Consider the following 27,846-nt stretch of genomic DNA (forward strand, 5'->3'; position numbering starts at 1 on the left):
CATTTCCTAGATATATTTTCTGAACAAGGAGCCTTGTTCATAAGAACAGGATGTGGGGGTTGTGTTTACTTCTCAAAATGTTGCTTGTTAAGGACATCTGTTCTTGTTGTTAAGAGTTGTTTGTTGGGAGAGATGTAGGTCAGAGTGAGAGCAGGAGGGGGAAAGGCAAGTGAGGGATATCTATGAGATGTGCAGAACCTTTCTGATGGAGCTGGCTGTGTTTAGATGATTGGTGCGTTGCTTTGGAAGGATATTGCAAACTGTTAGGAGGTAGAAAGATTAAAGTTGAGTTGAAACAGTGTATGTGTATGTAGATGCAAGCACATAAAAGTAATTGCTTAGTTTTTACCAGAAGCAAAACTATAAGGACCTCCTGCTCCACCCTGAAAGCGTGTATACAATCCTTTTCCAGGTCAAGTTTTGAAGACCCTGAGGCCCAGCAGTCCTCTGGAATGAAGGTACAACATCCAGCTTCCCGAGTCCTAGCTGCTAGCCAGGAGGCGCACTTACAGTCGCCTGACAAGTCAAAGCAGAAGGACCTGGAACCGATGACCCTCGGAACAACTCCAGAGGCTATTGAAATAGTAAGTGATTTGTGATAAGTGTTTGGAAATTTTCTCACAGAAATTTCTCATGTCCTGTAAGAGGTAGCAAAGGTGAACCTCAAAAGTAGAGTGAAAGTCAACCTAGAACTTAAAGGTTTTGGTCGTAGCATCTAGTAGGACCCAAAGGAGAGAGGGAGGTTGATGACACTTATGGAATTCAGAATAGTTTTCTGAATTCTTACTGTAGCTTAACATGTTCTTGTGATAGCTTATTCTAAGTTGATACTTTGAAGTGCTGCTTTTCTCACATAGGCCTTTTTGCACTGTGCTTTAACCCAATATTTGAAGAAATATTTTTTATATGAGGTAAGGGCAGAGAGGCATGGTTTCTTCTGTTGTAACCTCTGTTGAAATCCCATAATTTTATTGGTAAAGAACAGGTGCACATTCACATTTTCATATGAACTGTGAACTCTTGTTGCCATCTGATAATGTAAAATTAACTTTTTTTTTTGTCGTTAGAACATTTTTTTTTCATTCCTGCTTCCAGTTAAATCAGTGGCTCCTCTAGGTTGGATTTGAATGAGTGGGAAGCCTTTCCTTGATCCCAGCTTGCACTGCCTCCAGACTTTAGAGCGTTGGTTCTCATATTCATGAAGGTTCCCTCAACACCTCCACTTTTCCAGGCAAACTTGTTTCACAAAAGCCTACAGCACGAGGCATGCTAAGCTGTATGACAATATATTTACTGAAGCATCAGAACAAGAAGCAGCTCACTCTAATACTGGGCCTAATTTGTGTTAATGATGCTGTTTATGCCATCTCACAAAACATTTTTAATGAGATCAAATACTTTTCTCGCTGCAGGGAGTCTTGGGTACTCAAATCCCAGTGGTCTCGGCTTTGTCAGTCTAATTCTGTCCACCCTTGTGTTGTGTAGTTGCTCTTATCACATTGTAATTGTGAGCATAACTCTGTGTATCCCCAGTAAGTAGCAGAAGGCTTTGTAAAGACTGCAAGGAGAATCTTACTGAGATTCCCCTCTGTTTTGGCGGTCTTCAAGGCTTTTGGTCTGACTTGGAGATGCCTGAACTGAACTTAAGCTATTATATCAATAAAACTGGTGATAACTGTTAGACAACTCTTGCAGAAGTATCAAGAGTGAGCTGTGGTCTGTGGATTGAGAGCCAGTGCTTTAGAGATCCTGATATTCCTTACTTTTTGGTAGTCTAGGGGAGTTTAATCAGTTAGGAAGACTTCTTGACGTTTATCATAGAATCATAGAAGAGTTAGGGTTGTAAGGGACCTTAAAGATCATCTAGCTCCAACCTCTCTGCCATGGGCAGGGACACCTCCCACTGGATCAGGTTATCCAAGGCCCCATCCAACCTGACCTTCAACACCTCCAGGGATGGGGCAGCCACAACCTCCCTTGGTAACCTGTTCCAATGTCTCACCACTCTTATGGAGAAGGAATTCTTCCTAATGTCTAGTCTAAATCTGCCCTTCTCTAGTATCTGCCGCACCTATTAATTGCAAATTTCAACATAATCTTCAGTAGGGCGTGAAATTGCTAGGAATCAAGGAAGTACAGACACGCGTGTGTTGCTTTTGGCCTGAAATACTTGGGCAAAAACCTCCGTTGCTCACTCTCTATCCTCCTTACCCTTTAGACATCTCCTGAAGACTCCTTTGTCTCTGCTGATGCTCTGCTCAATAGGATATCTAAGAAAACCTCCCTGTGTGATCAGCCTGAGTACCTAGATCCTGACCTAGCCGAAAAGAACCCCCCTGTATTTGCTCAGAAACTTCAGGTTTGTAGCATCAATATGAATGTCACTTTTCTTTATGTCCGGGTACAGGTAGAGGCAAACTTCGCCTCAGCTGAACAGGTGGATGGAGGAGGGGAGGGGGAGAAGAAGCAAAATAATGATTTGGTTCTTTTTCAATTTGGCCTTTCAGGAGCTTAAGGAACAGAGCTATTTTAAGTCAGTTCATACAATACATAAGCTTAAATTTCATCAGCACTTTCAGCTGTCCTGTACCACTGTTCTGTAGATTTTGCAGAAGTCTTTATCAAGAAAAACTTTTAAGCTGGAGCACAGGACATCGTGTGTGGAGAGTTGTTTTAACACCTGGCCTTAGCAAGTCTGTGTGCGTAGATTAATTTTCAGAGATTTGGGCCCCAATTCTGTTGCAATGAAGATTAGGCTTTGTGTTTTCTGGTAATCTATCTAATGCAGAATTTGGCACAGCTTCTTCTAGGAAAATCAAATTGCTCTGCAGACTGGTTTGGTGTGTTAGGATGTATCTTCTAGAATATTTATAGTGAAATTTTAAACCAGCAAAGGTGGAATTGAGAGCGGTAGCTGGCATAAATTCATGGACAATGAAAGTAAAAGGAGAGGAGTCTGTGAAAACCAGCTTTGACTTTAGAAAACATCCATTTTACACAAAGCACCATCCATACTTACCCCTATAAAATTGTCTGTACAGCTACCTCAAAACTGACCAAAACCTGGCGTTTAATATCAATGTTCTAGTCATGAAATGTACATGGGATGTGTTTGTCATCCAGGAATTGACGGAACTATATACATTAAATATAACCTTCCATTTTTTAATGCGTTAAACATTTTGGTGATGTTCTTAATTCACTTTTGTCTCTGGATTGCTCATGACCACACACTTGACAGGAGGAGTTAGAGTTTGCTGCCATGAGGATAGAAGCGCTGAAGCTAGCCAGGCAGATTACCCTGTCTTCTTTCTGCTCCGAGGTATCTGGTTTGTGCCTGCTGTGTGTGAGAGTGTGGGCAGACTAAGAACCCGAGTGCTGCTTGTTCTTTAACAAGGTAACTGAGGCTCTGAGTGCAGTGCAGAGCTGTATGCACCTTGGTGTGACACCGATGAGCATGCTGAAAGCAGTGCCTCGCACAAACGCTGTCACCCGCTCCACTTGCAATGTTCTGCTATATCCCGATTAACAAAAGCCAAATATGAAGGCCAAGAAGGCTTCAAATTCGAGCAACCTGAGGCTTTGAGGAGCCTGATCCAGTGTGAGTTGTCTATGACAGGGGAGTTAGGACTGGATAGGCCTTACGGTCCTTTCCAACCCAAACTATTCCGTGATTCTGAGCAGACACGTACCTTCCACGTGAGGCAGATTCTATAATCCAGGTGGCTGTTTGTCTACAGCAAGATTTGTCACAAATATTTGATGGCAAAACAATGCTAGAGCTCTTATAAAGATACTATAGGTATGGACTGTAGGAGCATTTTGCCTTTTGTTGGTAGTTTCAGCTTGAAATCAGACATCTTGACCCTCAGAGTTCAGAGGTGAGAAATTTGATCAGCCCTGCCTTCAGGCATCTGAAGAAAGGGACTGCAGCAGGCTGTGAAGGGCTGCGGAGCTCCTGAGGAAAAAAGACCTCCCAACACAATTTGTCTTTATTCTTGAAGATCTAAACCTTTTTTTTATTGTCACTTCTATGTTTTGCTGGGTAGTTCTGCCTTAGGGTGATGCTTTGTATCGCTTTGGGGATGCATGTGGTCCTCACTGTGTTTGGAATGGGACAGCAGAGCTGACTCTGATGTGCTGAGTTTGATGATTCCCCAGCTGTACAGTCTGTTCATGATGCCCTTCACGGTGCTTTTAACAAAAAAAATCAAGCCAGAAAGGTCAGCTGCTTTCTTGGGAGGTGGGGTGTCAGTTGGATGGGATGCTGACAGGATGGCAGGGTCCTGAGGCAGGGAGGCACTTTCTTCCAAATGAGGAGAATGTGCTTCTGACCTGTGATGTTCCAATGCCCTTTCTCTTCTTATACTGCCCGTTAATAAGGCAGTGGGAAGTATTTTGCCTGGCCCTGTATCATCTTGAGGCCTTTCTATCATAACAACATTTGGGCTGATTATAGGGTAAAATTTCTCAGTGCTTTAAAGATCAGTCATAAAGTAGCTGGTTCATAAAAGTAAGGTTTTTTTCCTAGATTAACTGTACTTCTATGGAAAAATAATGGTTATGTTTGATTTATTTTACTTACTTTAAATAGCCCACGAACTAGCTGTTTCCATGGTGCACATAGAGTTATTGAAGTAAACTCATTCCTTGCCAATTTAGGAGTGTTTCAAAGTATGTGGCTACAATCTTTTATCTAATCAAGAAAAATGTGCTGGTTTCAGTAGAAACCAAGGTTAACCCTTCCTGTTTGAGTGCTCACGTGTGTGTGACTCTATCCTCTGGTGCCGTTGCCCTCAGTGGCAGTTGTCAGGAGTGGGAACCTCTCTAGATCCTCTTTGCCTCCTTATTCTCTCTCTGCCTCCATCTCCTCCCAACAGTTTGCTGTGAGAGGTGGTAGTTGGGCTCTCCAGCACCAGGAAACCCTCAAGATGAAACATGTAGTTGTACCTAGATGCTCTTCGCAGGTTATGCTAACCCTGCTGTTAGACACCAGCATTTCTGCTGCCAGCGAGCGGTTCAAAAACTCAGTAATTGGGCTGGTATAGACTGAAAAGAGATTTGTGTGTCTTTGAATTCTTGTGTGTTACCAAGGGAAGATTCTGAGGTGCATGGTGTGCATTTGATTATGTGGAGCTATATTTTAAGATGCTTTTAAACGTCATTGCAGCATTTTCCTTTGTCTCAAACGAGTTATGAATGCCTTAGAAATGGGGAATGGATTTCATGTGATTGTTTAGAAAATGCCATTCATCTGTTTAACAGAGATGGCAAAAGCAATAAGCAGGGGTCAAGAGAGAAAAATAAGCAAAACTCCACCCTCTGGCAGAGAATCGCTAGCGTTTTGGTGCTCACAAAGCCCGACGCTGCTCCAGGCATAGGAACACTTCTAGCTGTGTACTGTGGGTGTCATGTTAGGCCGGGAAGGACCTTTGTCCTTGCGTAACTTTACTATCTCAGTGGGAGGTTGCTGATGTTAAATTAGCCTGTGATGACAACCCATGTGACCTCCAATGACTGATGACCTGGATTAGGTATAATAGGATCCACTAGGCAACTGCTGTGACTTAAATTTGGGTGCTAGCTGGCGGAGTTCCATTCTGGTTGGCTGGTCTGAGTGCTTTTCTTAATGTTGTATAATTACATTTAACATTTGCTACACCATTACAGGATGGGTAATGAGAGTAGGGTGCTAAATACAGATACAAGCACTTGTTATGGCAGCTTAGGTCACCTAAAATGCAGGAGATGCTTGTATTTAATCTTTTACCACTGGGGCTGAGAATAAGGGCATGCAGTTTGTTGTTCTCAGGCAGAGGGAAGTGATTTGGCCACTCTCAAACTCCAACAACAGCAGGACCGGTCTTCTGGTTTTACATCACCAAAGGTTTCTGTCTTCCAGCATTGAGATGAATTAGTGCTTCTCTATTAAACAGGCTATGTTAGGGTGGCCTGTGACAATGGTTTTATAGGCACAACATGAACAGAAAGCTGACAGGTTTGTGTCGGCCACACTGCAGATGCTGAGGTGGTGGAGAGTTGAGTGATTTTTTTTTCCAAGGAAAAGAGAGAAACAGAAAGGAAAGGCATTGGCACAAACGGGGTTGATGTCAGCTTGAGGGGACTCACGTGAGAGTGAGGAGGGATATGGCCTTCAATGGGGACACTGTTCTTGTAAAACTTTACAAGCTGAGACTTTATGCTTGGTTTTCGCTTGCTTTTCACTATATTTGCAAGCACAAGGACGTCTTGCTCTGCCTCCATTGACCTGTCCGCACACTCATCGACTTGTTAAAAGCACAGGTCATTCGATAATCACCCAGGCAGTATTGGGGATGCTTATAAAGGACAAGCTCATTTTCAGCAGGGTGAAATACAAATCCCTTTAAATGGTACAATAAAAACTAGTTTTCATTTTCATTTTAGCACCACCTTCTCTCCTCTCCCTTCCCCTCTCCCTTCTTTCTCACCCTCTTGCAGCACAGTAGCTGCAGCTGGTTAATCCATGGGCACGGATTCCCATTCTGGTCAGAGATCTGGTTCCTGCAGAAGATGCTGGGAAGAGCAGCAAATGAGTGTTGGGCTCTCAAACATTTACACTGAGATTGCGTTGACCTACATTTAGTAGTGATTCCCCTGCAGACTCTAATCTTTCTGCGTGAGGTTCACTGACTTACAAATCCCTCTGCTTATTATTACTGCAATTAACTGCTTACCTTCTCCACAGTTTGGTGCTGAACTTCAAGCACTGACAATTATTTTGGGTAATGCCGTCATCCTATTGGTCAGGTTGTATTATGTGCTCAGGTGAGGAAAGTGTGGGGGCAGCGGGTAACAGGTACTGGACTGCACATCACTATGGAGCTGTGTAAAACTGAAATAAAGCCACGAAGGCTTGGGCCAATGGTTCCTGCCAAAGAGAGAACACAGCAGCCTGGTTGTAACTCGTGTGAGGGGTTTCCAGAGTTAGGGCTGTACATGTCAGACCACTACCTCAAGCAATTCTGCTCAATGGCTGAATTCCAAGAGATTTTATTTTAGGTTTTTTGAAAATGTAAGTTGTTTTGCTTGTAATTATTACTATTCTTTTGTACAACTTGGCAACATTGAAGACAGCACTAGAGAAAACATAATTATATCAGTGATGCGGTGAGCACTATATAAAAAAATGCATAAGTATGCATTAAACGCTTTAATTGGGTTTTTTCCTAACAATTTTCCTCACCTTGGCATTTAGTTTGGCACTTGTTTTTGTATGAGCTTGCAGAAATTTGTTTCTTTTGCCCCAACTAACATTTTCCAGCGACCTCTTCATGAGATCCAGCAAATGATGCTGCAGGAGGCTTTCAAAATACGATACACACAGTTCAATGGATTTGACCTTCAGAACAGCCTTTCTTAGATCTTACGATCTAATAGCTCTAGGAAGATGGATCTACTGCTGGAGAACCAGCGCAGGGGGAGGAGCTGTGGTAGAGCAGCTCAGGAATGGCAGCATAGAAATCCAGACCAGAGTTCTGCTACACGTGTTTTGTTTGGCATTTTCCTAACTGTCTTTTATGATCTCCTTGATTTTAATGTGCTGTAACTGGAATTGTGCACACCTAGAGTGGTGTTTGTGAGCCACGGCATCTCGGCGTCACAGCCACTTCTCTGCTCTGCTGTGTTTCACGCACTGCTCTCCTCCCAAGTGAACCTGGGCCGGTGACATGAACAAAACTGGCAGCTGCAAATAAAACCTCATTTAACTCACTAATCGCATGCTAAATACCTGTGGGGCAGCAGCGTCCCCTGGATATTCTACAATGCTATGATTCTATATGACATTCACAGCTGTTATAGAACACTGTTTATGACGGACACAGCATACTGGGAGGTCAGACCTGAGAAAGCAAGGTGTCCTCTTGCTCCTGGCTTTTTGATCTGCTCTTGTGGAAGCAGAATTCCCCTTAACAAGCCCTCTGTCTCCAATCTGAATTTCCTTCACTGATATGTATTCCTTGTGGATGTTTTGGTGAAATTTCTACATCACAAAGTGCTCTTTATTTTCTCTCTGTAAGAGTATTGTGGCTCTCTTGATGCTTACTATGGATCTTAAATGCACATTTTATGATTGCTAAATTCCAAGTTTCTTATCAGTTACCACTGTTACGATTTAGTAGTGCCTCCAGCCCTAGCTCAGGACCCTGGTGCCTAGCACTGCACCCAGAAACCATGTGAGTTAAACACGTATTTAATGGTTCATTTCTTTGTATTTAAAAAAACAAACACACAGAGAGAACCTGCTATCCCAGCAGATGTTTCCATCTCTAAAAGTGCACTGTACTCCCGGATTGGCACCTCAGATGCAGAAGGCACCACAGCTCTTCTCTACCCTCAACAGGACTTGGACTCTGCCCTGCGGCTCGCCAGAGCAGAGGTAATTTTCTTTAGAATTCAGGAAAGGAAATGTGTGCACCTTGTGGTTTATTGCTTTGCTGTTTTCTGCCAAATGATTCATATTATGAATACTTGTTCTGTTCTCAAAACCATCCTCAGCCACACTAAAACCCCACCAGTGGCTGCCAAAATAAAACATGCTGCACTCTAAGTTTTACTTGTTTTGACCCAAGTGAAAAGCAGACGTTATAGAAAATAAAGCTTTATTATTTTTAACCTCAGGTGTTCTCTGGGCATCTTGGCATTGCGATGTAATTATATAAAAAATTGCAAGATGACAGAAATAGGAATAAAATTATGTGTTTTACAAAGCTGTGTGTAATATTGGTCTGGCAAATAACCATTAAAAATGGGTACAATCTAGTGTGAGTGTTCCAAACTTTATGATGGATTGAGTGAAAGGCGCACAAAGAACATGGTCTTTTGTGTATAGAATTTTGTGGACAGCCAGCCCTAAATATGCATGCAGCAGCGGTGGAACCTGCTTTGAGGATGGACTGGGTTCCAAACCCACGCACAGAAGTGTTTCAGATTTGGCACCAGGACAGAGCAGATACAGGGTGGTGTCCTGTTCTATTGTTTGAGAAGTGTCCATGTTGTGATCAGGAATGAAACATGAAACAAGAACATTGCATCCACTTTCTGAAGTCAGGGGTTTTTTTTCAGATTTTGAGTATAGTTTCACATCTGAACTTTTCAAATTGCAGTCTGAAAAAGAAAAAACAAATTACTGGGGATGCTTGCATTTGAACCCATTGTGCCCTTGAAAACAATGCCTCTGTTAATTAGGATTTTATAATAAATCCATTATTGTACAGTTATTTAATTTCGTCTTTAACGGGTCATTTGCTTTCTTTGCTTCAGATTGTGGCCAAGGAAAGAGAAGTGTCTGAGTGGAAAGAGAAATATGAAGAAAGCAGAAGGGAAGTGATGGAGATGAGGTGGGTTATTCACTTGTCTCTAACCACACTGACAGAGTCTTTTTTCAGGCTGGGGGCAGTACACAGTACCGTGTTTGTACAACTGTTCTGGTTAGCTGAGTTTGGGGTGTTATTTTTAACTGCAGGCTTTGGATGCATCCTAAACTGATCCTTTATCTTCACTTGTCATGATGGGCACCCTTTGAAGAAGGGGTCATCATTGAAGACTTCTATGGTGCTAATCTCATTTACATCCTCAAAAAACTGAGATAAGAGAGGTCTTAATCTAAGTTAATGTAAAGGAAGCGTTGCCTTCACTTCATGCTGTGGATTCTCAGTGGTTTGTATAGCACTGTGCCTGTTGCCTGAGTGACTGAGTCTGTGGAACTGGCAGGGGCATGCGTGTGCTAATTGAAAATTCACTATCCACAAATAGTTTTGCCTGCAGAACACAGTGTATGAAGGTTTGCAGGTAGGTGTGAGAAGTACAGGCTCCCTCCTTTTGTTGCAGAACGTTTCTTAGCAGTAGAAAACAAAATCCCAGTCGCCAGTAGAAAACCAGGAACCACTGTGACTTCAGAGTGCTGACCTTCAAGGAGGTTCTACTCCCTTTTCTTTGAACTGAGCTGATTTGGTTGTTGCTGCAACCAGAGCTTGATGTCAGTTAAGCAATAGTTATCTTGGATTTTGCTGTTCCATTTGAGAGCTGACAGAGGGACCCTGAGCTCTGCACTTCATTCTAGTTGTAGCTGTTCTGTTCTGTTTCTCCTTGCAAACTGCCTCTATTACATTCAATGTCTGTGTGCTGGGAGATAACTGGTTTGACTTGGGTGAGAATGCCCCACCTCAGCTGCACATTGCTCTGAATCTGAGAAAGTCATCAACTGCAAACCAGGCTGTATTAAGAATATTTCATGGTGCTTTTAAAGCCTGTTATTTTTAACCTTCAAACATACAGAACTCTTCCTTAACTGATAAATGAAAGGGAACTGTCAGATTATTTTAGCATCTTTCTTTTAAATGAGACTGCATTTTCTTCACAATCGCTTCTGTTCCAGCACCAGCTTCTTCCCAGAATTAAATGTCTCAGTGATTTAAAGCTAAAGCCAATGAGCTGTGTTAAGTGATGACCTGCATATGCAATTCCTGTTTAAATCCAGGAAAAGCATACTGGGAGAGCAAGGGTAGAAGGGAACTGCGTTGCAGAGCTCTGCAAACGCTGCCATGGATGCCAGGAGTCACACATGGCAGATTTGAATAGCGGCAGCGCAGGGCACTGAGCCAAAGAATCTTGAGAGCGGAGTCTGCAGAAGGCAAGGGCAGCCGCTTTATTTCTTGCAGAAAACCATCTCCCAGTGCCCAGCTGAGTTCCTCTCGCCTCACTTGCACTCGGCTTTGGGAAGGAAACAAAACCTGGCGTAGCCCACAGATGCGTAATGAGGCAAAGTGCAGAGGAGCTGCTGCAAAAAGTCCAACCTAGGGAGCAAAGCAAGGCATGGACAGCACTAGGGATTGTGTAAGGGTTGGCTCAGCACGCAGCACGCGCTCAAGTGCCTAACACAGTCTGTTCCCTGGAAAATGCCTGGCTGCGCGTGCCTGCCGGCAGCAAACGGGCACTGGCAGAAGCTGCTTATTCCTTAACGAGAGGAGAGCAGAGGGTGACCCAGAGTGACAGGCATGCTGTACGTCTATGCCTTCATCTTCCTTGCAATCATTTATTGTGTGTCTACAACTTCAATAAAATTTGGTTTGAAAGAACCATATTATCTAAAGCTGAATTTTCCACAGAGGCATCCTCAGGACACAGGGGTGAAAAAACCCAATATGACACACGAAGTAATAAAATATGCATGTGTGCATGAAAAAAAGATTTCTCTTGGAAGATTAAATGTTGAAACAGTCCCTGCATGGTAAATGAGGGATGCGGCAATTAGATATGACATGATAAGCAAGGAGTGAAGGGATTATCTGGAGCTGCAAGCACAAAAGCATCGCTTCCCCCAAGGAGGAGAAGCAAGGCTCCATTATTCAAGTCCTGGGCTCCGTTTGTGATTCAGATTTGAGACAGCTGGTGCTGGAGTTACTGCTTTAGCTTTTCGGGAGCTCTACACATTTCTCCTTTCCTTACTGACTTTTGTCTTCAGATTTTCTCACATTTTTTCTGTAACCTCACTGACTAGTAGACCTCGAAAAGGGAGCAAGTGAAAATGAGCTCAGACTTCAAGAGAGATCTATTCAAACACCAATTCTGAATATCCACTTCAGATGAAGTGCAGGGTAATTCTGTTTCTCATAGACAGTCCTACGTGGCTCATGAATCGAAGCACAGATCAAGCTAGTCTCATTTCATTAGCTTTATTTGGCTCTGGAAAGGGAGGGATCATCTTTCTAAATCACATTTAATCTGCTTATTTTGGCTAACCTCTTTTTGAGAAGGAAATTCAAAGCCTACCGCGAGTGTATGAAATAAGAGTCTTAAAAAGCAATATTTTACCACCTCTTATTCAAAAAAAGATTTGGGAAGCAGGACAGGATAGACTTTGTGCTACATTATTGAATATTTGAGTCTTGTTCTCTTAAGTGAGAATGGATCATTTTGTCACATTTAGAGAGAGGAAGATCAGACATATTTTGGGTGAGGGCCAACTGTACTCCAGTTAGGTTTGCTCGCTACCAGTTATAACTTTATTTAACACTGACATTAAAAATAAGCAAACACAAACATGGAGAAGAGGGGAGAAAGTGATGGAAAAATCAAACTCTTTGTAACTCTAGAATTGGACCAGTGTGGTTTCATTTATACTTAAATCATGATTGGTGCTGTACTTTGGGTGTGTTTCAAGCAACAGAAGTTGCTTCACAGCATTCCCTTTTCCCTCCCCTCCCCTCTACTGATTTACATGGAGAATTAAAGATCAGGTGCAATGTTTACTCTGTCAGTTTTATGTCTCACTCGGGTAATAAGGAGCATGTAAAAGCTGAAGGGGTTCTGTATCTCTTTTAAAATGTCATAGTTCAGTTACTGAATAGCATCATTGTTTAAGTAAGCGTTAGTAATTATGATGTTTGCCAAATGCTTTTCTTTTTCTTTCCCTCTTATAGGAAAATAGTTTCAGAATACGAGAAGACGATTGCTCAGATGATAGGTAGGTGTCTCTACTCTGAAAGATGCTACCCTCCACTCCTGAGTTTCTGAAGCCTAGTTTAAGGCTGTGGGCTTCACTATGTCTGCTGGTGCTGCTGGGAGTTGCGAATGCATCTGAGGGCACCATGCGTGCTGCCAGGCTGTGATGAAAATCAAGGGCTTCATGGCACAGAAAGCAGCCCCCAAGGCAGCCCAGGTGACACAGCAAGGTCAGGGCTTGTTCTTCTGCATCAAACGGTCCCACAGGAAACATGTTCAAATGCTTTGCCCAGAGTCCACAGGTATCTCCAGGAGATCTCCGGGTATCTCAGTGACCTAAAAACTCTTTAGTCATCTGCTCCCAGCTGTTTAACAGGAGATACCAAACTTAGCTCTCTACAACAACAGGGATTATCTGGACTAAGTGCATTGGGCAGATCAAAACCTGGATTAACTCCAATCCCAGCTGAGAGATTGCGAGCAGCCAATCCACCTCCCCCCATTATTTACTGTCACAAGGGTCTCATTTTGCCTTTCAGTAATTAAAAAACACCTTTGTTAACAGCATGGCCTATAAATAAAAAATGCTACAGGCGGTGCCATTTCAAAACCAGCAGTTGCAGGACTTGTTGGCACAGGTCTGGCCCCTGGGATGTGATTTTAAAGCATCACATAAGCTCCAAAGCTCTTTTTCTCAGTCTGGCTATAGAAAGTGCCGGTGGCTTGTGCTGTTTGCACGGCTTCAGCCTGAGCTGTCTCAGCTGAGCAGGGTCGTGGGTTCTTCATGGCCAAAAGTGCTGGGAAGAGCAGGAGAAGCAGCAGTGGCTGCTGAGAAAGCAGGACCAAGGTTCTCTGGGCACGCTAGAGTATAGCAGCAGAGAGCTGTGAAACACAGTTAAAAGCCATTAGGAGAGACCTTGGAGTTAAATCTGGAGGAGGTGCAGAAGGAGGGCTAGCCTAGCTGATGATGTCTGTGAGCAGGGGGTGTTAGGAACCCCGCCTGCTTACACGGTCTTTATTGCAAATAGAAAGACAGACATTATTTCTTTTACTCCCTCTGGGAGAACCGTCACAGAGCAGTGTTCTGGGAACACAGCAGGCACACCTGCATCATTCTAACGGGTTTGTACCAAGGAAGGGCTTCTCCTACAGCTGTCAATAGTCACGTTCTTCTGCCCCTCTTAAACCTGGCACTCCCTTCATAGACAGTCCGTATGGGGTGACCCCCAAAGATTTGGGTTCTTCTAAATTGCTGGGAGGGGTGTTGTTTTATTGATTAATGCTCAAGTTGTTTTTACATCCCTTTGTAGCCAATTTACATCTTTTCCCAAAGAGAACAGGAGGAAGGAGTTCAATCTCTGGTGCATTTGCTCCTGCATTACTCCTGCATTACTCAGCCACTGGGAGACGCCCCAGCCCCCTTTCAAGTGAAGGGGAAAATGGGCCTATAAGTAAACAATTAAACAAATGTTATGACAATTAAATAATAAATTATACAGTAATTAATAATGTATAATGCTAATATACCTGGCTTCACTCTCCATGATGCCTCCGTGGCCTTTTCTATGTACAGCTGAGTGAGTTTGCCTGCGTTCTGATGTAACATCTGTCATGTTCATTGTGAAAGTGTTAAAACGGGAGTGTTGAAAGAACTGAATTGTTTTGCTTTCCACTAAACACACCCTGGTGTGGATTCAAACCCGGCCATCCATGTGAACAAGCACAGGAGCTGTCCTTTCCCCAAGCATACATGTAGAATTTGCAGCAGGAGTTTCTTTTTGATAACAAATTCAGATTATATTTTTGAGAAACAAGATTTTTTTCTTTATAAACAAACCACATTGTGAGAGGGCAGAGCAGAAAGGAGGTACAGAACCAGGGTCCTGAGGCAAAGGCACAGTCCCGGCTTGGCTTACATGGTGAATTCTGCAATTGCTGTCTCCTTTTGTTACAAAGCAGTTGAGGATAATGAGAGCGTGGGGGCATTGACCGCTGAGGGAACAGAAAGATCTTTACTCTTCAAATATAGAGTGTCAGTCAGAATCTTTCCATGATCTACGGCAAGCTTTTAAGAGCTGTGACTATAAATAATGTAATTTACTGTCCATTTGCAAAGGACCTGAAACCACAGAAAGCATGTGTTAATTAGAGCAGTATGCAAATCCTACAGCATGCTAATATGTTAAATGCAAGGCTTCCTCTCCCTGCATTTAATGTAGGTTTTTGATCTAATTGTCCCGCTTTGTTGTGTCATTTGTCATAAATTACTGTCCCTTTTGATAAAGGAATTCACTCATCCAAATGCCACTGCGTGCTGTTTGCATCTACTTCACTGTTACCCATTAGTGCCTTGCTGCTAAAGCAAAACATGCCTTTGAACAGAAGAAATGCCTCTGCTGGTCCTGTTTGTGATTTAACCCCTTTGAGCTATTTATACAGCCCCGTTAGGAAGGCATTATGAGAGAACCAATTTCCCGGGCCCCTTTCATGAATATTCAGTGTGGTTGATGGCTTCTGCTCAGCTTTTTGTAGGTTTTCATTTGTCTGTATAATGAATATCGAACATATTCCATCCTAACAATATATAATTCTAAACGTTTGCCTATAAAGGCACTGAAAATATGCATTGCAAGCAGTAATTGCCTTTGATTTCACGGGCTGTGGCAGGTCAAGTTCTGCTGTCACATTCATATAGAACCCAACTTGTCTTATGCAATCAGTGCCGTGCCAGGCTCTGTACAGCCAGAGCTCGCAAGCTGTCAGCGTAAAGATCCCTGTTGGTGCCTCTTCCATATTTTTTTACTGATGCTTTACCTTTTTTTTCTTTTTTTCTTACTCTTGCCTCAGCCCCTAGAACACTGTTGTTTCTGTTGAGGAGGGAGTTGAAGAAAGAACTTTCCAGGCTGCACATGCTCCTGCTTTGCTGGCAGGTGCCCAAGTTGTGCAGCTCATGGCACTGAGCCATAGGGATCAGAGCCTGCATCCCCCAAAGTTCACTGCACCCACCCTACACACACCTGGTCACAGCCATCCACAGCTCCCTCCAGAATCCCTGCTGTGGGTTTGCCTTTTTAGTGATGGAGTTCAAATGTTGGTTTTTTTCTGTTTAACATGTATTTTATTCTTGTACTTTTAAATAGATGGTTAAATTCTCATTAAGAAAAGCAAACAGATGTTATGCTCTGTGTGTTACAGGTTGTTGCATTACTTATGTTCTGCTTTCCTAACAATTCCTGATTTTCTATTTTGCTTCCATTTTTGTTGCTTCTTGCTATTTGCTTGCAAAAAACAAAACAGGCAAGCCTGGTAAGTAAAGCTTTTCACCAACTTTTACACTGGCATTTTGCACTTTTAAGTTCCTTTTGCTTTTGTTCTCGATTTGCTGCATTCCCATTGAGTGGTGGAGGTGATGCTGAACTGAGCCTGACCACAAATCTGCTGTGGTGGTGCTCTGGTTCTGTCCGTGTGGGTAGTGTTGGTCCTGCGCAGGCTGTTATTCTTGGTGGGCAATGTGTGTTGCAGACATGGAAGCCATTTAATTAGACTATTTTAATCACATAACCGCATAAATATCTTTAAAAGTGAGTATCTGTAGCTGCTTAACTAAGGTTTGACTGGCACTGATATCAGCATGGTGCAGCTGAGCAACTTTTTCATTGAAGCCAAGTCCTAGTTTTAGAAAATATCACCTAGATCTTTCAGTCCCCCTCCAGCCAGATGCCACTCTGTTTTCTGTAGTGTTTAGTTGCTTAAATGTACCTTGGCTGTTCTCTGAGATCGTCGGATCCTAAAGCTCAGGGGAAACTCTCCCTCTTTTCACTGTATGTGTTGCTCCCTTCCCCAGTATAAATTCTTGTTCTCTCCTTGGAGTCTAATGAGGTCTCAGCTCACTCCATGGCCATAGTGGAAGGGAGAGGACAAAGGGAGTATCGGGTATCACTGGCCCCTGATTCCCCTGGGCTGGGGCTGAGTGTTTGGGGAGCGGGTCCAGTGGAGGCAGGAGGAGGGTCCTCTGATGCTCTGGGAGGGACGGGAAGAGCTGGGTCACTCTTAGTGAGGGAGTGAATCACCAATTAATAACTTCCTAGATTGCCCTAAAAACAAAGCAGAAGGAAGTTGCTAAAATAGCGCAGACAGCAGAAGAAGTCAAGTTGTGACATGAAATACATGCAAGTGTGGGACACGGTCATGTCAGCTGATCCCTTTCCCTGTACGAAGCTGAGACAACAGGGGTTTTGTCAAAGAGCGGGATCCTACCAGCAAGTGTTTTGGCATTAAGCAAGGCAGAGCATAATCTCCGGTGTGATTAAACAAAGCTTGGGCTGGGAAATGAGGGGACAGCATCTCAGGTTTAGAGAAATAAACATAGGATGGCAAATCGTTTTCCCATTTTCCTTAATACCTTTATTTAGACATTGCAGGTGATCAGAGCATCTTTAAGAAGATGAAATAGAAAAGAATATTGATTTTTTTATGAAGAGTTAAACATTACCAAACTAATGTGGCAGTACAGGGCTCTGTATTCTCAGCTCTACCATCTCAAAGGTGTTTGTTCACCTGTAAAATAAAGGTGTTGCAGCTTCCAGTACTGCAAACTCAGTGCAGGTCCTGAGAGCTGCTCTGTTTTTTTCAGTCTTCTACATCTCATAGAGTGAAAGAGCCTTAGGTCAGGCTCTGCCCTGCAAGATGCTGTCAGGGGTGGCAGAGGAACACAGAACATGGCCAACGTAAGCAGGAACACAGTGTGGCATCATCACTGCTCTGGGCTGAGTTAGGATTGCAAAAAGTGGATAAAAGGGTTGGATGTGCCAAAGAAAAGATTAATCTCAGTTCAGGAGTTGACAGTATCAGTTTTGACATTTCAGAGCTGGCCAGCATTGTGAAATATTTAATTCAGATGAGGACTTCTATTCAAAGAAAAAAGTAAACTCTTTGTTTAGTTCTTTATATTTCAAAATATAAAGGCTTGAGTGAGAAGTTGTAGATTCTGAAATGCCCCATGCTTTTTACATGGGAGGACTTCTTATCTCATTTTAGTTTCCATCACGGACAAAGGAAAACAGTAGTACAAAACCTATGTGTTTTGCCGATTGGTTTTCATTTCAGCATCATTCAAAGTAGCCCTTAACACATGGACACAAAAATCATGTTTTAGGGTGTGAAGATGAAGCATTTAGGAAGACAATGCCAGACCTTCTCCTCCAGTGTTATGTGGGTGTTCCATTTTATTACTAGGTCAGTTCCCCATAACATTTCTCTTCCATATGGATTTGGATTCCTGCTCTGTTCTTCCCACCACTGCTGCCTCAAATTTAATTATACACAGGCGAAGCTTGGAAGCTGCTTTCTGCCAATCAGCATTTAGTCCGTCTAATGTTAGATTTCTTTTCTGGCACTTGCCTACAGTAATCCTGAGGACAAGAGTTTGCAAAATGGTGTGTTTCCAAGGGAAGAACTTGAGTTTAATTCCATTAAATAAAGTGCCTTGTTTGTACAGGGCTGGAAGAGATGCCAGGAGATGACAAGCATATAGCAGCAACGGCAAATAATGTATTGCTGGTGCTAGTGATGTGCATAAACGTCCTTCTCTTCAGCTCAGGCAAACCAGGGAAATCCAACGCATGCCTTTTTCATGGGGACAGCTGAGTTCAGAGTGAAACAAATCATGAGGTCAGAGAGGTATTCACAGATCTCCCCAACATCAAAATATTTAAATATCAGTGTATTTAGCAGCCTTTTTCCGGAACAGGGTTGTGTCTTTGTATAAAAGTGACTATTCTGGATCCTGCGAACTTAGTAATGTAGAGCACAGTCTAATAGAAACTATAGAAGTTAGTGGGATTGGTGTTCTTATTGCTGTTACCCATTTGAAAGTCAATTTTTTCCTCCCCCTCTCTTCTTTCCACCAGAGGATGAACAGAGAGAGAAATCTGTCTCCCATCACACTGTTCAGCAGCTGATAGTGGAGAAGGAACAAGCTTTGGCAGATCTGAACTCGGTGGAGAAATCACTGGCAGATCTTTTCAGGAGATATGAAAAAATGAAAGAAGTATTGGAGGGGTTTCGGAAGGTGAGTCCTGTTCAAGTTCTCTCCTTTAAAGAGCAGAGCTGAGCTGTCACATGTCCCAGTGCTGCTCACCAGCAGGCATGGCTCAGTGTCCAGTTGGATCCTGTGTATTGTTAGTGTGCCGAGGGGAGGGAGGATGCAAGTGCTCATTTGTGCTTGCTTTTTGGCTTAAAAAAAGATGAAGATCTTGTAGCAGAGCAACATGCTCACATCTGTGACACCACGATATAAGTAGATGTCACATAACTGTGGGACTTGAGCACATGTCAGGGCTGGCTCTGGACTGAGTGTTCTGTTACAATCAAGGGTGTGAATTCCTCTGTTTAGAGGCTGTGTCTGAAGCATGTGATAGGATGGGATCCTCAGACAAAGCATTGAGGCCAGGTATCAGGTGCAAACAGAAGCGTTGTGAGGTATCATGTGTTGTGTAGTATTGCTTCAGATGGCTCCTGTGGGGAGTGTCAGGGTCAGACTGCAGCCCTTAAAATACCCAGATGTGAGTCCCACCCGTGGGTGCCTGTTGAACACTCAGTCTCCTGAATTAAATGTGATGTAATCTTTGCATTTAAGAATGAAGAAGTGTTAAAGAAATGTGCGCAGGAGTACTTATCACGAGTAAAGAAGGAAGAACAGAGATACCAAGCACTCAAAATTCACGCCGAGGAAAAACTGGACAGGTAATTGATTGTAGACATCTCTCTTCAGTTCATGCTGCTGGAAGGTTTCTGGGGCTGGACTCTGCATCCCAAACCTGCTCCTTCAGGAGGCAGAGCATGGGCTGCTCTGGTCAGGGGGGTGGTAGCCCATAATGGGAATTTCTGTCATGTGCTGGTGTTTCTTCCATCTCTTGACCATGACTAAAGAAACAAAGAATTATTTTCACATTTAAAAGGTCCTGCAAGAGGATCTAAGTGGTATTTATGATGCTGGCACAGATGTCTAAGAGAATCAGGGAAGAGAATGGCACAGACATTAAGAAAAGCCTTTGCAGCCTCTACTGAGCAAGCGAGGGAGCACAAGAAGTCTGTCTCGGGCTGCTTTCAGAGATGTGCAGTCACTATCCCTCTCACCATCCATCTGTGAACATGCAGTCCATCCTCCAGTGCCCACTGGCCTTCCTTGTAGGGAACCCAACATGACAAAAGCCTGTGTTTTTCTAGAGCCAATGCTGAAATTGCACAAGTGAGAAGCAAGGCTCAGCAGGAGCAAGCGGCGTACCAGGCCAGCCTTCGCAAAGAGCAGCTGAAAGTGGATGCCTTGGAAAGAACACTGGAACAAAAGGTAAATGGCAGTTCAGCTCCTTTAATGCAGAACTCAATGGGATGACCAGTTGAGTGACACCTTCTCCCCAGAGCGGCTGCATCCAGCTCTCCTCGAGCTCAGACCACAGCCAGGGTCTGCCCAAGAACCAGTCTTGCTCCTCACATCCAGCTGGCCCAGCACCTCCCCAGCCCCAGGGAGAACAGTGTTGTCCAAATCCTTAGAGCAGAATCAGCTGTGTGCAACGTGCCATGTAGGCACATGGACCCCTCTTCCAGGTTTTGATCCCACCACGGCTGGTTCCAACTCAGACAAAGCTCAGTGTGCAGCTCTGTACCAAGCAGGGGCCTGGGTTTGCTTTGGTTCTTGGGTTTAAGGTCATTCTTGGTTTGGTTCATTTTCATTTCTTGTTTCTGTTCTCAGTTTAAGCTGCAATTCCAATTCCAGCTGATGTGCACCCACTGTTAGCACAGACAAAAGGGTTGGATACAGATCTGCACGGCTTAGGGCAAAGGGACTGCAGGAAATCCCTACTTATATCCTCTATTCTGTGGCTCAGCAGAGACACACGCTTCCAGCTACAGCTCCTCTTTCCTTAAAGCCCCTGGAAATCAGGCTGACAATAACACTATCCAAGTGCAGCCTAGGAACAAACGTACACTGTGTGTTATTATTGTGTGCGAGGAACAACTGCTGTAGAGCTGTCTGCCTTAGTGCTAGATTGTATTTCTTGAATTTGGAGGAGCTGTATGTGGAAATAAGCAAGCAGAGCATTTGAAAGCACCGTACCTAGCTGTGCTGTTTATGTTTATATGTATAAGTTTAGATATTCTGTGTTCAGCACTGGAGAAAACTTCATTGTCCCACGCTTCTCCCAAAGGCTGGATAATTTAGAATAAAATGCTCAGCTTAATGCAGCAATATTTTTCATAATCCTTAACGTTGCCTTTTATTTTCCAGAATAAAGAGATAGAAGAGTTAACAAAGATTTGTGATGAACTGATTGCCAAAATGGGGAAAAGCTAACTTCTAACCAAATCTCTGGACTTGGCTACCGAGTGCAATATGACCGTTGGCACACTGATGTCCATACGTTTATGTGGACAGGTTATATTTTCACTTTTTCGTATGCACTACTGTATTTTCTTTCTAAATAAAGTTGATTTAATTGTATGCAGTACAAAGATGACTATCAGAATTTCTTGCTATTGTTTGCATTTTCATAGTATAATTCATAGCAAGTTGATCTCAAAGTTCCTGTATCAGGGAGATTGTCAAGTTCTCGAAGAAATTACAAATTGCTGATCCTAGCCTTCCCTTTGTACATGAGTTCCCATGTTGGATGTCTTTTGGATTTAATATAAACACATATTACTTGCATGGGGACTCTTGCCTTAAGGAGTGTAAACTTTATCTGCGTTTGCTGATTTGTAAAATAAGATTTAAAAGGAAAAAAAAAGGAAAATGCATGTCACTGAAATGAAATTCTCTATTGTAAATAAATTTTTTCGTTAAAGTTGAAGATAAGTATGGGTCTGTTTTACGTAGTTCACTTGATTACTTCATCCACAGCGCCGGACACGGTAGCTCTTGGAACCAAACCCCATGGGGGTCACTGCTTGGAGCACTTGTGGGTCACAGAATGTACTACTCGTGTGCACACATCATGCGTAATCTTGCTCTCTCTATAAATATCTATATACACACACTAGGTTTGAGCCACTTGGGTCTCACGCATTGGCTTAATCCTCCAAAATGTTTACTACTCTGACCCTGATCCAGCAAATCCCATCGAAAATGCAATGGGGCCGTTTGTCTGAGTTGGAGGCTGTGACACACGGTGATGGTTTTGAAGCCTATCTGTCACTGAAAGGTGAATATATTTTCTTCTTCCTGCCACTGGAAGACTTTGCCTGCAGGGTTTGTGGAGATGAAGAATGTGTGATTAGAAGCACGACCAGAATAAGCTCGATAAGTCGCATTCTCGCACACCTCTTTATCCTCTAAGTTATCCTCTGCAGAGGATTAGGTAGGGAAGATAAGCGTTAAGGCTTTCATAGCAAACAAACTGCTTTCCTTGGCTAATGGGACATCTGTATCTCCACGATGTGGACAGTGTTCAGCCTGGTCCTTGTCAGCTCCCTTTTTGTACTCAAAAGTAAGTCAACTCCCTTTTCTCTTCTTTTTTCTTTCCTTCTCGTGGCCTACTTTGGCTGTGGCTGAGCCTCTTGGCTGGTCTGGGCTTCTTTCCTGAGTTCAGATTATTTGGGGTATGTGGTTACTAGCGACACATTTCACCTGTTCTATGTAATGGAAATGGAAATATGTATGCTTATAAATTTGAATGCACCTGTCCCTGCGGGTAGCAAGTGCACTTTCTGCTCTGCGAGTTTAAAATAAGATAGTTTATATGTATTTCAAGTTCATGCTTGCCTTTGAAAATACCAGGTAGTCTGAGCCAAGTAGCAGAAAGAGGGTCGAGTTACTGCTGTGATATTTAAACAAAAGCAAACCACCTAAGATGCACCTCCAGCAGAATTGGTGCTTAAGGAGAAAAGGAAATACAGATCACATTAAGATCTCATGTGTTTGCAATGTACTTTTTTGTGGCATTATGGACTGAAGATGATGATAGAGTGGGAAAAAAACAACTTGTTACAGTAGACTCTGCTCTGAAAATGTTACCAGAAGGTGTGGATGCAATTACAGAACATCAAATGTTCTTGGATTATGTTAAATACAAGTTATAACAACTAAATAATGTATGTCTGGGGTTTTGTCTTTAAAATCAATGTGTGGATGAGAAAAATAGATAGGATTTGCAGAATCCTTAGAGGTTTTTTTAAACTTTTTTGCAATTTTTTGCATGTGCAATGGATATTTTCAAGCAGTTTTTCTAAACTCTGCACACTCCTGCTGTAAGTGGTCTCTTTTCCCTCCCTGGCAGGTGAAGCGCTGCAGTGTTACACCTGCGTAGGTTCTAGTGATGAAGACTGCAACAGACAAGGGACTCAGCAGTGCCCAGGGCATTCAGATGCGTGTGCGGTCATCAGAGGACAAGGAAGTAAGGCTCACAAACAGTTCAGACTCAATGAATTTTTAATACAAGAAATAGATATTTAGTGTTGGAAGGAGAAAGAGTATACAGTGAGCTAATGAGGAAAACAAAGGTAAATGTTTCCTCTCAAAATAGGAAATTTAGACTTGATATAAGAAGAAATTTTCTACAATGAGGGTGGGGAGATGCTGGTTGCCCAGAGCAGTGGTGGCTCCCCCATCCCTGCAGGTGTTCAAGACCAAGTTGGATGGAGCTTGGAGCACCCTGATCCCATGGGAGGTGTCCCAGCTCACTGCAAGGGGTGGAACTGGATGACCTTCATCTTCCCTTCCAACTCAAACCATTGTATGAAAAGAAATCCTAATAATAAATCTCAATCCCCAATTTTATTGATTTAGCAGCAGTCTGAAGCTGAATCCCACCAAGTCTGGTGTGTCAGTATGCCATGATGAGCTGTATCCGTACTGCATGAAAGCTGTACAAAAACATTTTATGTATTGCCCACCTCTTACCTTAATCTGCATTTGTAAGTTAGATGATATACCCAGAAACTGGGAAAGAAAAGAAACTAATGAGGCACTGCGTTCAAGCACATTCAGAGAAATTTAAGATGGAGAGGTTGCATCTAAGATAAACTGTAATTATTTAAATGAAGTGGGAGCTTGTTAGTGTGCTGTAATCTGGTGTAATTGTATTCATTCACTTGTAAGGAACAGCCAGACCCGATGATGTGCTCAGTGTTTGGGTGGTCAGGCTGATGGTGAGGGGGTGCAGACAGGACCATGAATGTGCTGATTTGGTCTCACTGTGGCTCTGTTGCAGGTGGCATCATGAAGTCCTGTTCGTTCAGGTCCTTCTGCGACCGGGCGAGGAGGGACGGATCCAGAGCACCTGGAGTGAGTGTTCAGTGCTGCTACTCCAACAACTGCAATGCAAAGAGCCTGGCTTCCAGAGTCACTACCTCCGTGAGCTACTTCTCCCTCCTCATCTTTGCATTGCTGTGGCACCATTTGCTCAGGCTGACATGAACGGGGAAAATGGGCATCCTGAAGAAACAAGTCTGCCTTCTTAGAAAGGGATGATTGTATTTCCTAACCGCATTGCTCCATGTACCGTGTTTCTTGCTAGGCAAAAAGCAGTAGGCAGACCTGACAGATGTTCTGATAAAAAAGTGTCCTGACCTAAATGTGAGAAACGCTGCCCTCTTGTTTATCACAAGGCAGGGGGTATTGTTCGAACGTGTAGCATTTTCCTACAGTTTAGGTAGTACTTATAAAGAGGAGGAGAAGTCTTGGCTGCAAGTAGCCTTCTAGTAGGGCAGAGGGCCAATACCTTTCAAATGTTGTTTGCTGTTGGCAGACATTCAAAAGCAAGCTAAAATTTTCAGGCACAAAGTGACTGAAAATTCTAGCAAGCAAATTAGTCTTTCAGAGAACATTAGCAAACTGGACAAAGAATATCTAAAATAAAGATGATTTAATATTAATATAAACTGATAAGAGGTGTCATTAAGAGAACAATGCATGGAGGAGGTAGGTTATATTATGTGTATTTCCTGGAAAAAGACCTTTTTTTTTTTTTCCGATCCTTTGAGAATCTTATCACAACATCAGAAGAAGAAGAAAAAAACAAGAACTTGGAAGTTGTTTTGAACTGGTGAACTCCCTCCAAAAATCATCTTGTTCTCTTTCTGCTGCTGTTTTTGAGAATAAGTGGTTAATCCCTGTCTCGTCAGCAATTATAAAATTTTTGTTTATCCAAATTCTTCTCGTGATTTCAACTGTGTAGTTAATTTATCACTGTCCTAAACTTCATTCTTTAAGTGTAGGAGCATGTGTCTTCTTCCATGACATGATTGAGTTGCTCCATGGATATTTATGTATCCCTCTCATTTTGCAAAGTGAATGAAGTTGCTTGGAGGTCATTAGACTTGTAACCCCATTCATTGCAGTCTCACCAGGTAGGTGATAGAGAATGGGCCGCATCACAGAAGGCTTCGTGCATCCCTAGCTGGTGGGCAGGCGTTCCTTTGAAGTGGTTTTGTTGAAACGAGAAGTGATGTGACACCTGATGTGATAGCACTAAGCAGGTTTTGGGGTCCACTGTGGAGCATGGTGGTGCCTCCTTTGATTCAAAACCCGGACTGAGAGGCAGCTGACTGATATTTGTAGGTTTGCATGCCCAGCTGTAAGGATCTGGTCTAATCTCTGGCACGCAGTGGGCGTATGACTGGCTTCAAGCCCCGCTGATGGTATTGAAGTAGAGGTGGTCTTTCCAGTTCTAGTTTTAGTTACCCATTTGGAAAAAGATTTGGTCGTCAAGTTTATGGAACTCACAAAATACGTGGCAAAGTAGTTTTTCTGCTAGCTTTGTTTTGTGACTTTTTTTCAGTATAATTCTCTGAAAAATCAGCTCCAGGCGGTGTCATAGAATTCCGCACATTCACAAAGCTTTTACTAAGGCTGCAGACTCTAGAGAGCTTCCTCTGGTGAAATACTCACTGCAAGCTCACGTAGCGTATAACCCCAACCTGCCTTGTAGCTGTTGCCTGTCACATACACCAAACCATCTCCTTGTTTTGTTGTACTCTTAGCTCTGTCTGGACCCTTTGTCATCCCTTGTGGATGGTGGCTTCAGACTGAGGCTGTTCTGCTGGAGGTTTGATCCAACAGGCTCTGAAACAAGGTGGTTCTACTCAGTGCTTAGTCACTAGGCACAACTGATGAAGCTGTTAGTGATAAAGTTTGCACCAATGTGGCACATCTTGGTCAAGGATGGTAATTTAGGCTTAATTATCTCATCTGTGCAAGGATTTCTGAAGTTGGTTTAAGTATTGTTCATTTCATTCGGAGCTCAAATCAGTCCTTTCGATCTGTGCTGCTGCGGGAAAGGTGTGTGGATGATCTTTATTTCCTGATTGTTCTGTAAAGATAAGTCTCTGTTGGATGTAATCTCTGTGCTCAGGGCGTTTCCTTAAAGAGAAAATAAAATATATGCAAAAGCTGGTGATGTCTTTTCATAATCAAAACTGGGATTTCCAGTTGCATCTGGTGCTTTGGTTTCCAGCAGGAATTCTGGCTTTTTCCTCACAGGATGTATGTCTTAAATCTGTTGAGTGAAATAGTGACTGTTGATAGATGTTTCCATGATAAAATAAGAAGGTAAGGCTTCATCCTCTCGACAAACACCATCTGTTGCTCCTGACTGCAGCCAGGACTTGGATCTTCGGGCAGCCCACAGCCTCCCACCGTCTCCGGCTGATTCCGCCACCCAGGGCGTAACGGGGCTGCATTTTGCTTTTTATGGGTCTGACATTTTTCCTGCTAAATGGTGAACCTGAAGTGTGTGTGTATGTCCTTACCTAGAAATGAGAAACCATGTTTGTGGATTGATGCTAGCAAAGGGGTTTCACAATGGTTCTTGGCGTAAATGTTAACAGGAAGACAAGCACAGAAAAAATAGAGCAGAAGAGAAGGAATGTTTTTTAAACCTTATTAAAAATACAGAAGATATTTTAAGGTTTCCACTGCCACGGCTGTGCACAGCTATTCCTAATCACACATCAAATAGAAAAGAATTGTCTTTAATTTAGTTGTTTGGAAGTGTAATCATTCCTGGTGTTCTCTTTGTGTTTTCCTTAATGTTGACAGGCAGCTGGGGCAAAAGGAGCAGAAACAGATACTGAAATGCCTTCTGCTGCAGCGAAAAAAGATAGGATTTCTTTATCGCCTGCTCTGTTAGTTGGATCTATGTAGTGGATCTGTAAGGTTTGTACTGGATGTGAGTCTGATTCTACCCTCTCACCTTCAAGGAAGAATCTCCAAAGCAAGAGATCAATAATTTCTGATTTACAGCTGAGAGAACTCTCAATTACAGATACAATTTATAGGACTTAGAGCTCTAAAGAATAATTTCCATGATTTCCATGAGATGCCTAGGATGTAGCCTGTAGCTGGTGGCTGCCCATGGGGAGTTTAATACTTTTGAAATCCAAAACCCTAACTGGAATTTGTGGAGCTCAAGCTTATCTCCCTGCGTACATGCATACATGCGTACTCCCTCATTGTCCAGAGCCAGCAGTCCACGGAGTGTTTTTAACAGGTAAATTTATGACAGGCTTAGATGAAGCGTGTTTACTCACAACAAAGTGGGGGAAAGTGATAATCGTAAAGCCAAATAACAGTGTGTATGGAGACCGGAGCTGGAAATCCATTGTGCTGGCTTTCTTAGCAGCTGAATGACACAAGGGAAAAGCCAGTATGGGATTCAGTTCAGAAAGAACCACAGAAGCAGCATGTGGCTCCTGGCAGCACAGCTTTGTGGAAAGTGAGGCTTGTCAAAAACATCTCATTTGAGGTTGTGGATTTCTGCTGATAAAGGCAAATATGTGGATTTTGCAACACATTTCAGATAAAATTGCAGTCATGATGTACAGATTGAGGTCAAGAGTGAAAGACTGCAAGAACAAGTTCTCAGTTGGAGGATCATCCAAAAGGAATCTTGGACACCATCAGTCTCCCATCTTCTTTCTGACAGTCTCGGGGCCTGTTACCATAAGAAGCATCACCAGAAGAAGGTGCTGACGCAGTACTGGGAAATCAGCCCCAAGAGAGCCCTGTTTGTTGCCACAGGGACATGTTTGAGGGCAGACAGGTAATGTGCTTCTCTGCAATAAAACTAGAGCAAAGGAATGCAAGTGGAAGGCTGGGGCTGAGTGTTTGGAGCCTGCCATCCCCCCTCTGCTCTCCGCTCAGTACCAGAAAGCTGTGAAGTACGCTGTTACCAAAATTCCTTACACCTTTTCCAGCAATTCAACTTAGCCCCACAAGCAATACTTCTTTCAAAACCTACCCTGTTAGCTGCTAACTCAGAAGACTGGGAAGTATGAGATAATGGTTGAAAGGTGAAGGGGAATTTCTCAGTTGAAGTCGCTTCCCTTTTCTGAAGGCTTCCTGCCCTGCATCCTCACCAGAATGTT

At 43.0% G+C, this 27,846-nt stretch overlaps 1 protein-coding gene across 4 annotated transcripts in view; it reads left to right on the forward strand.

The window, feature by feature from the left end:
• Nucleotides 1-21,275, forward strand: part of TACC2 (transforming acidic coiled-coil containing protein 2) — a 140,357-nt gene extending 119,082 nt beyond the window's left edge. For all 4 annotated transcript variants that reach the window (XM_069864098.1, XM_069864096.1, XM_069864097.1 and 1 more), the window contains 10 exons: nt 413-584; nt 2,219-2,359; nt 3,242-3,322; nt 8,276-8,419; nt 9,304-9,380; nt 12,462-12,505; nt 18,393-18,553; nt 19,121-19,227; nt 19,711-19,831; nt 20,771-21,275. In XM_069864098.1, the coding sequence (XP_069720199.1) occupies nt 413-584; nt 2,219-2,359; nt 3,242-3,322; nt 8,276-8,419; nt 9,304-9,380; nt 12,462-12,505; nt 18,393-18,553; nt 19,121-19,227; nt 19,711-19,831; nt 20,771-20,836 (1,114 nt within the window). In that variant the 3' untranslated portion in view covers nt 20,837-21,275. The remainder of the gene's footprint in view (nt 1-412; nt 585-2,218; nt 2,360-3,241; nt 3,323-8,275; nt 8,420-9,303; nt 9,381-12,461; nt 12,506-18,392; nt 18,554-19,120; nt 19,228-19,710; nt 19,832-20,770) is intronic.
• Nucleotides 21,276-27,846: the final 6,571 nt, after the last annotated feature.

This window comes from Phaenicophaeus curvirostris, chromosome 9 (genome assembly GCF_032191515.1).
Source record: "Phaenicophaeus curvirostris isolate KB17595 chromosome 9, BPBGC_Pcur_1.0, whole genome shotgun sequence".
NCBI lineage: Eukaryota > Metazoa > Chordata > Aves > Cuculiformes > Cuculidae > Phaenicophaeus > Phaenicophaeus curvirostris.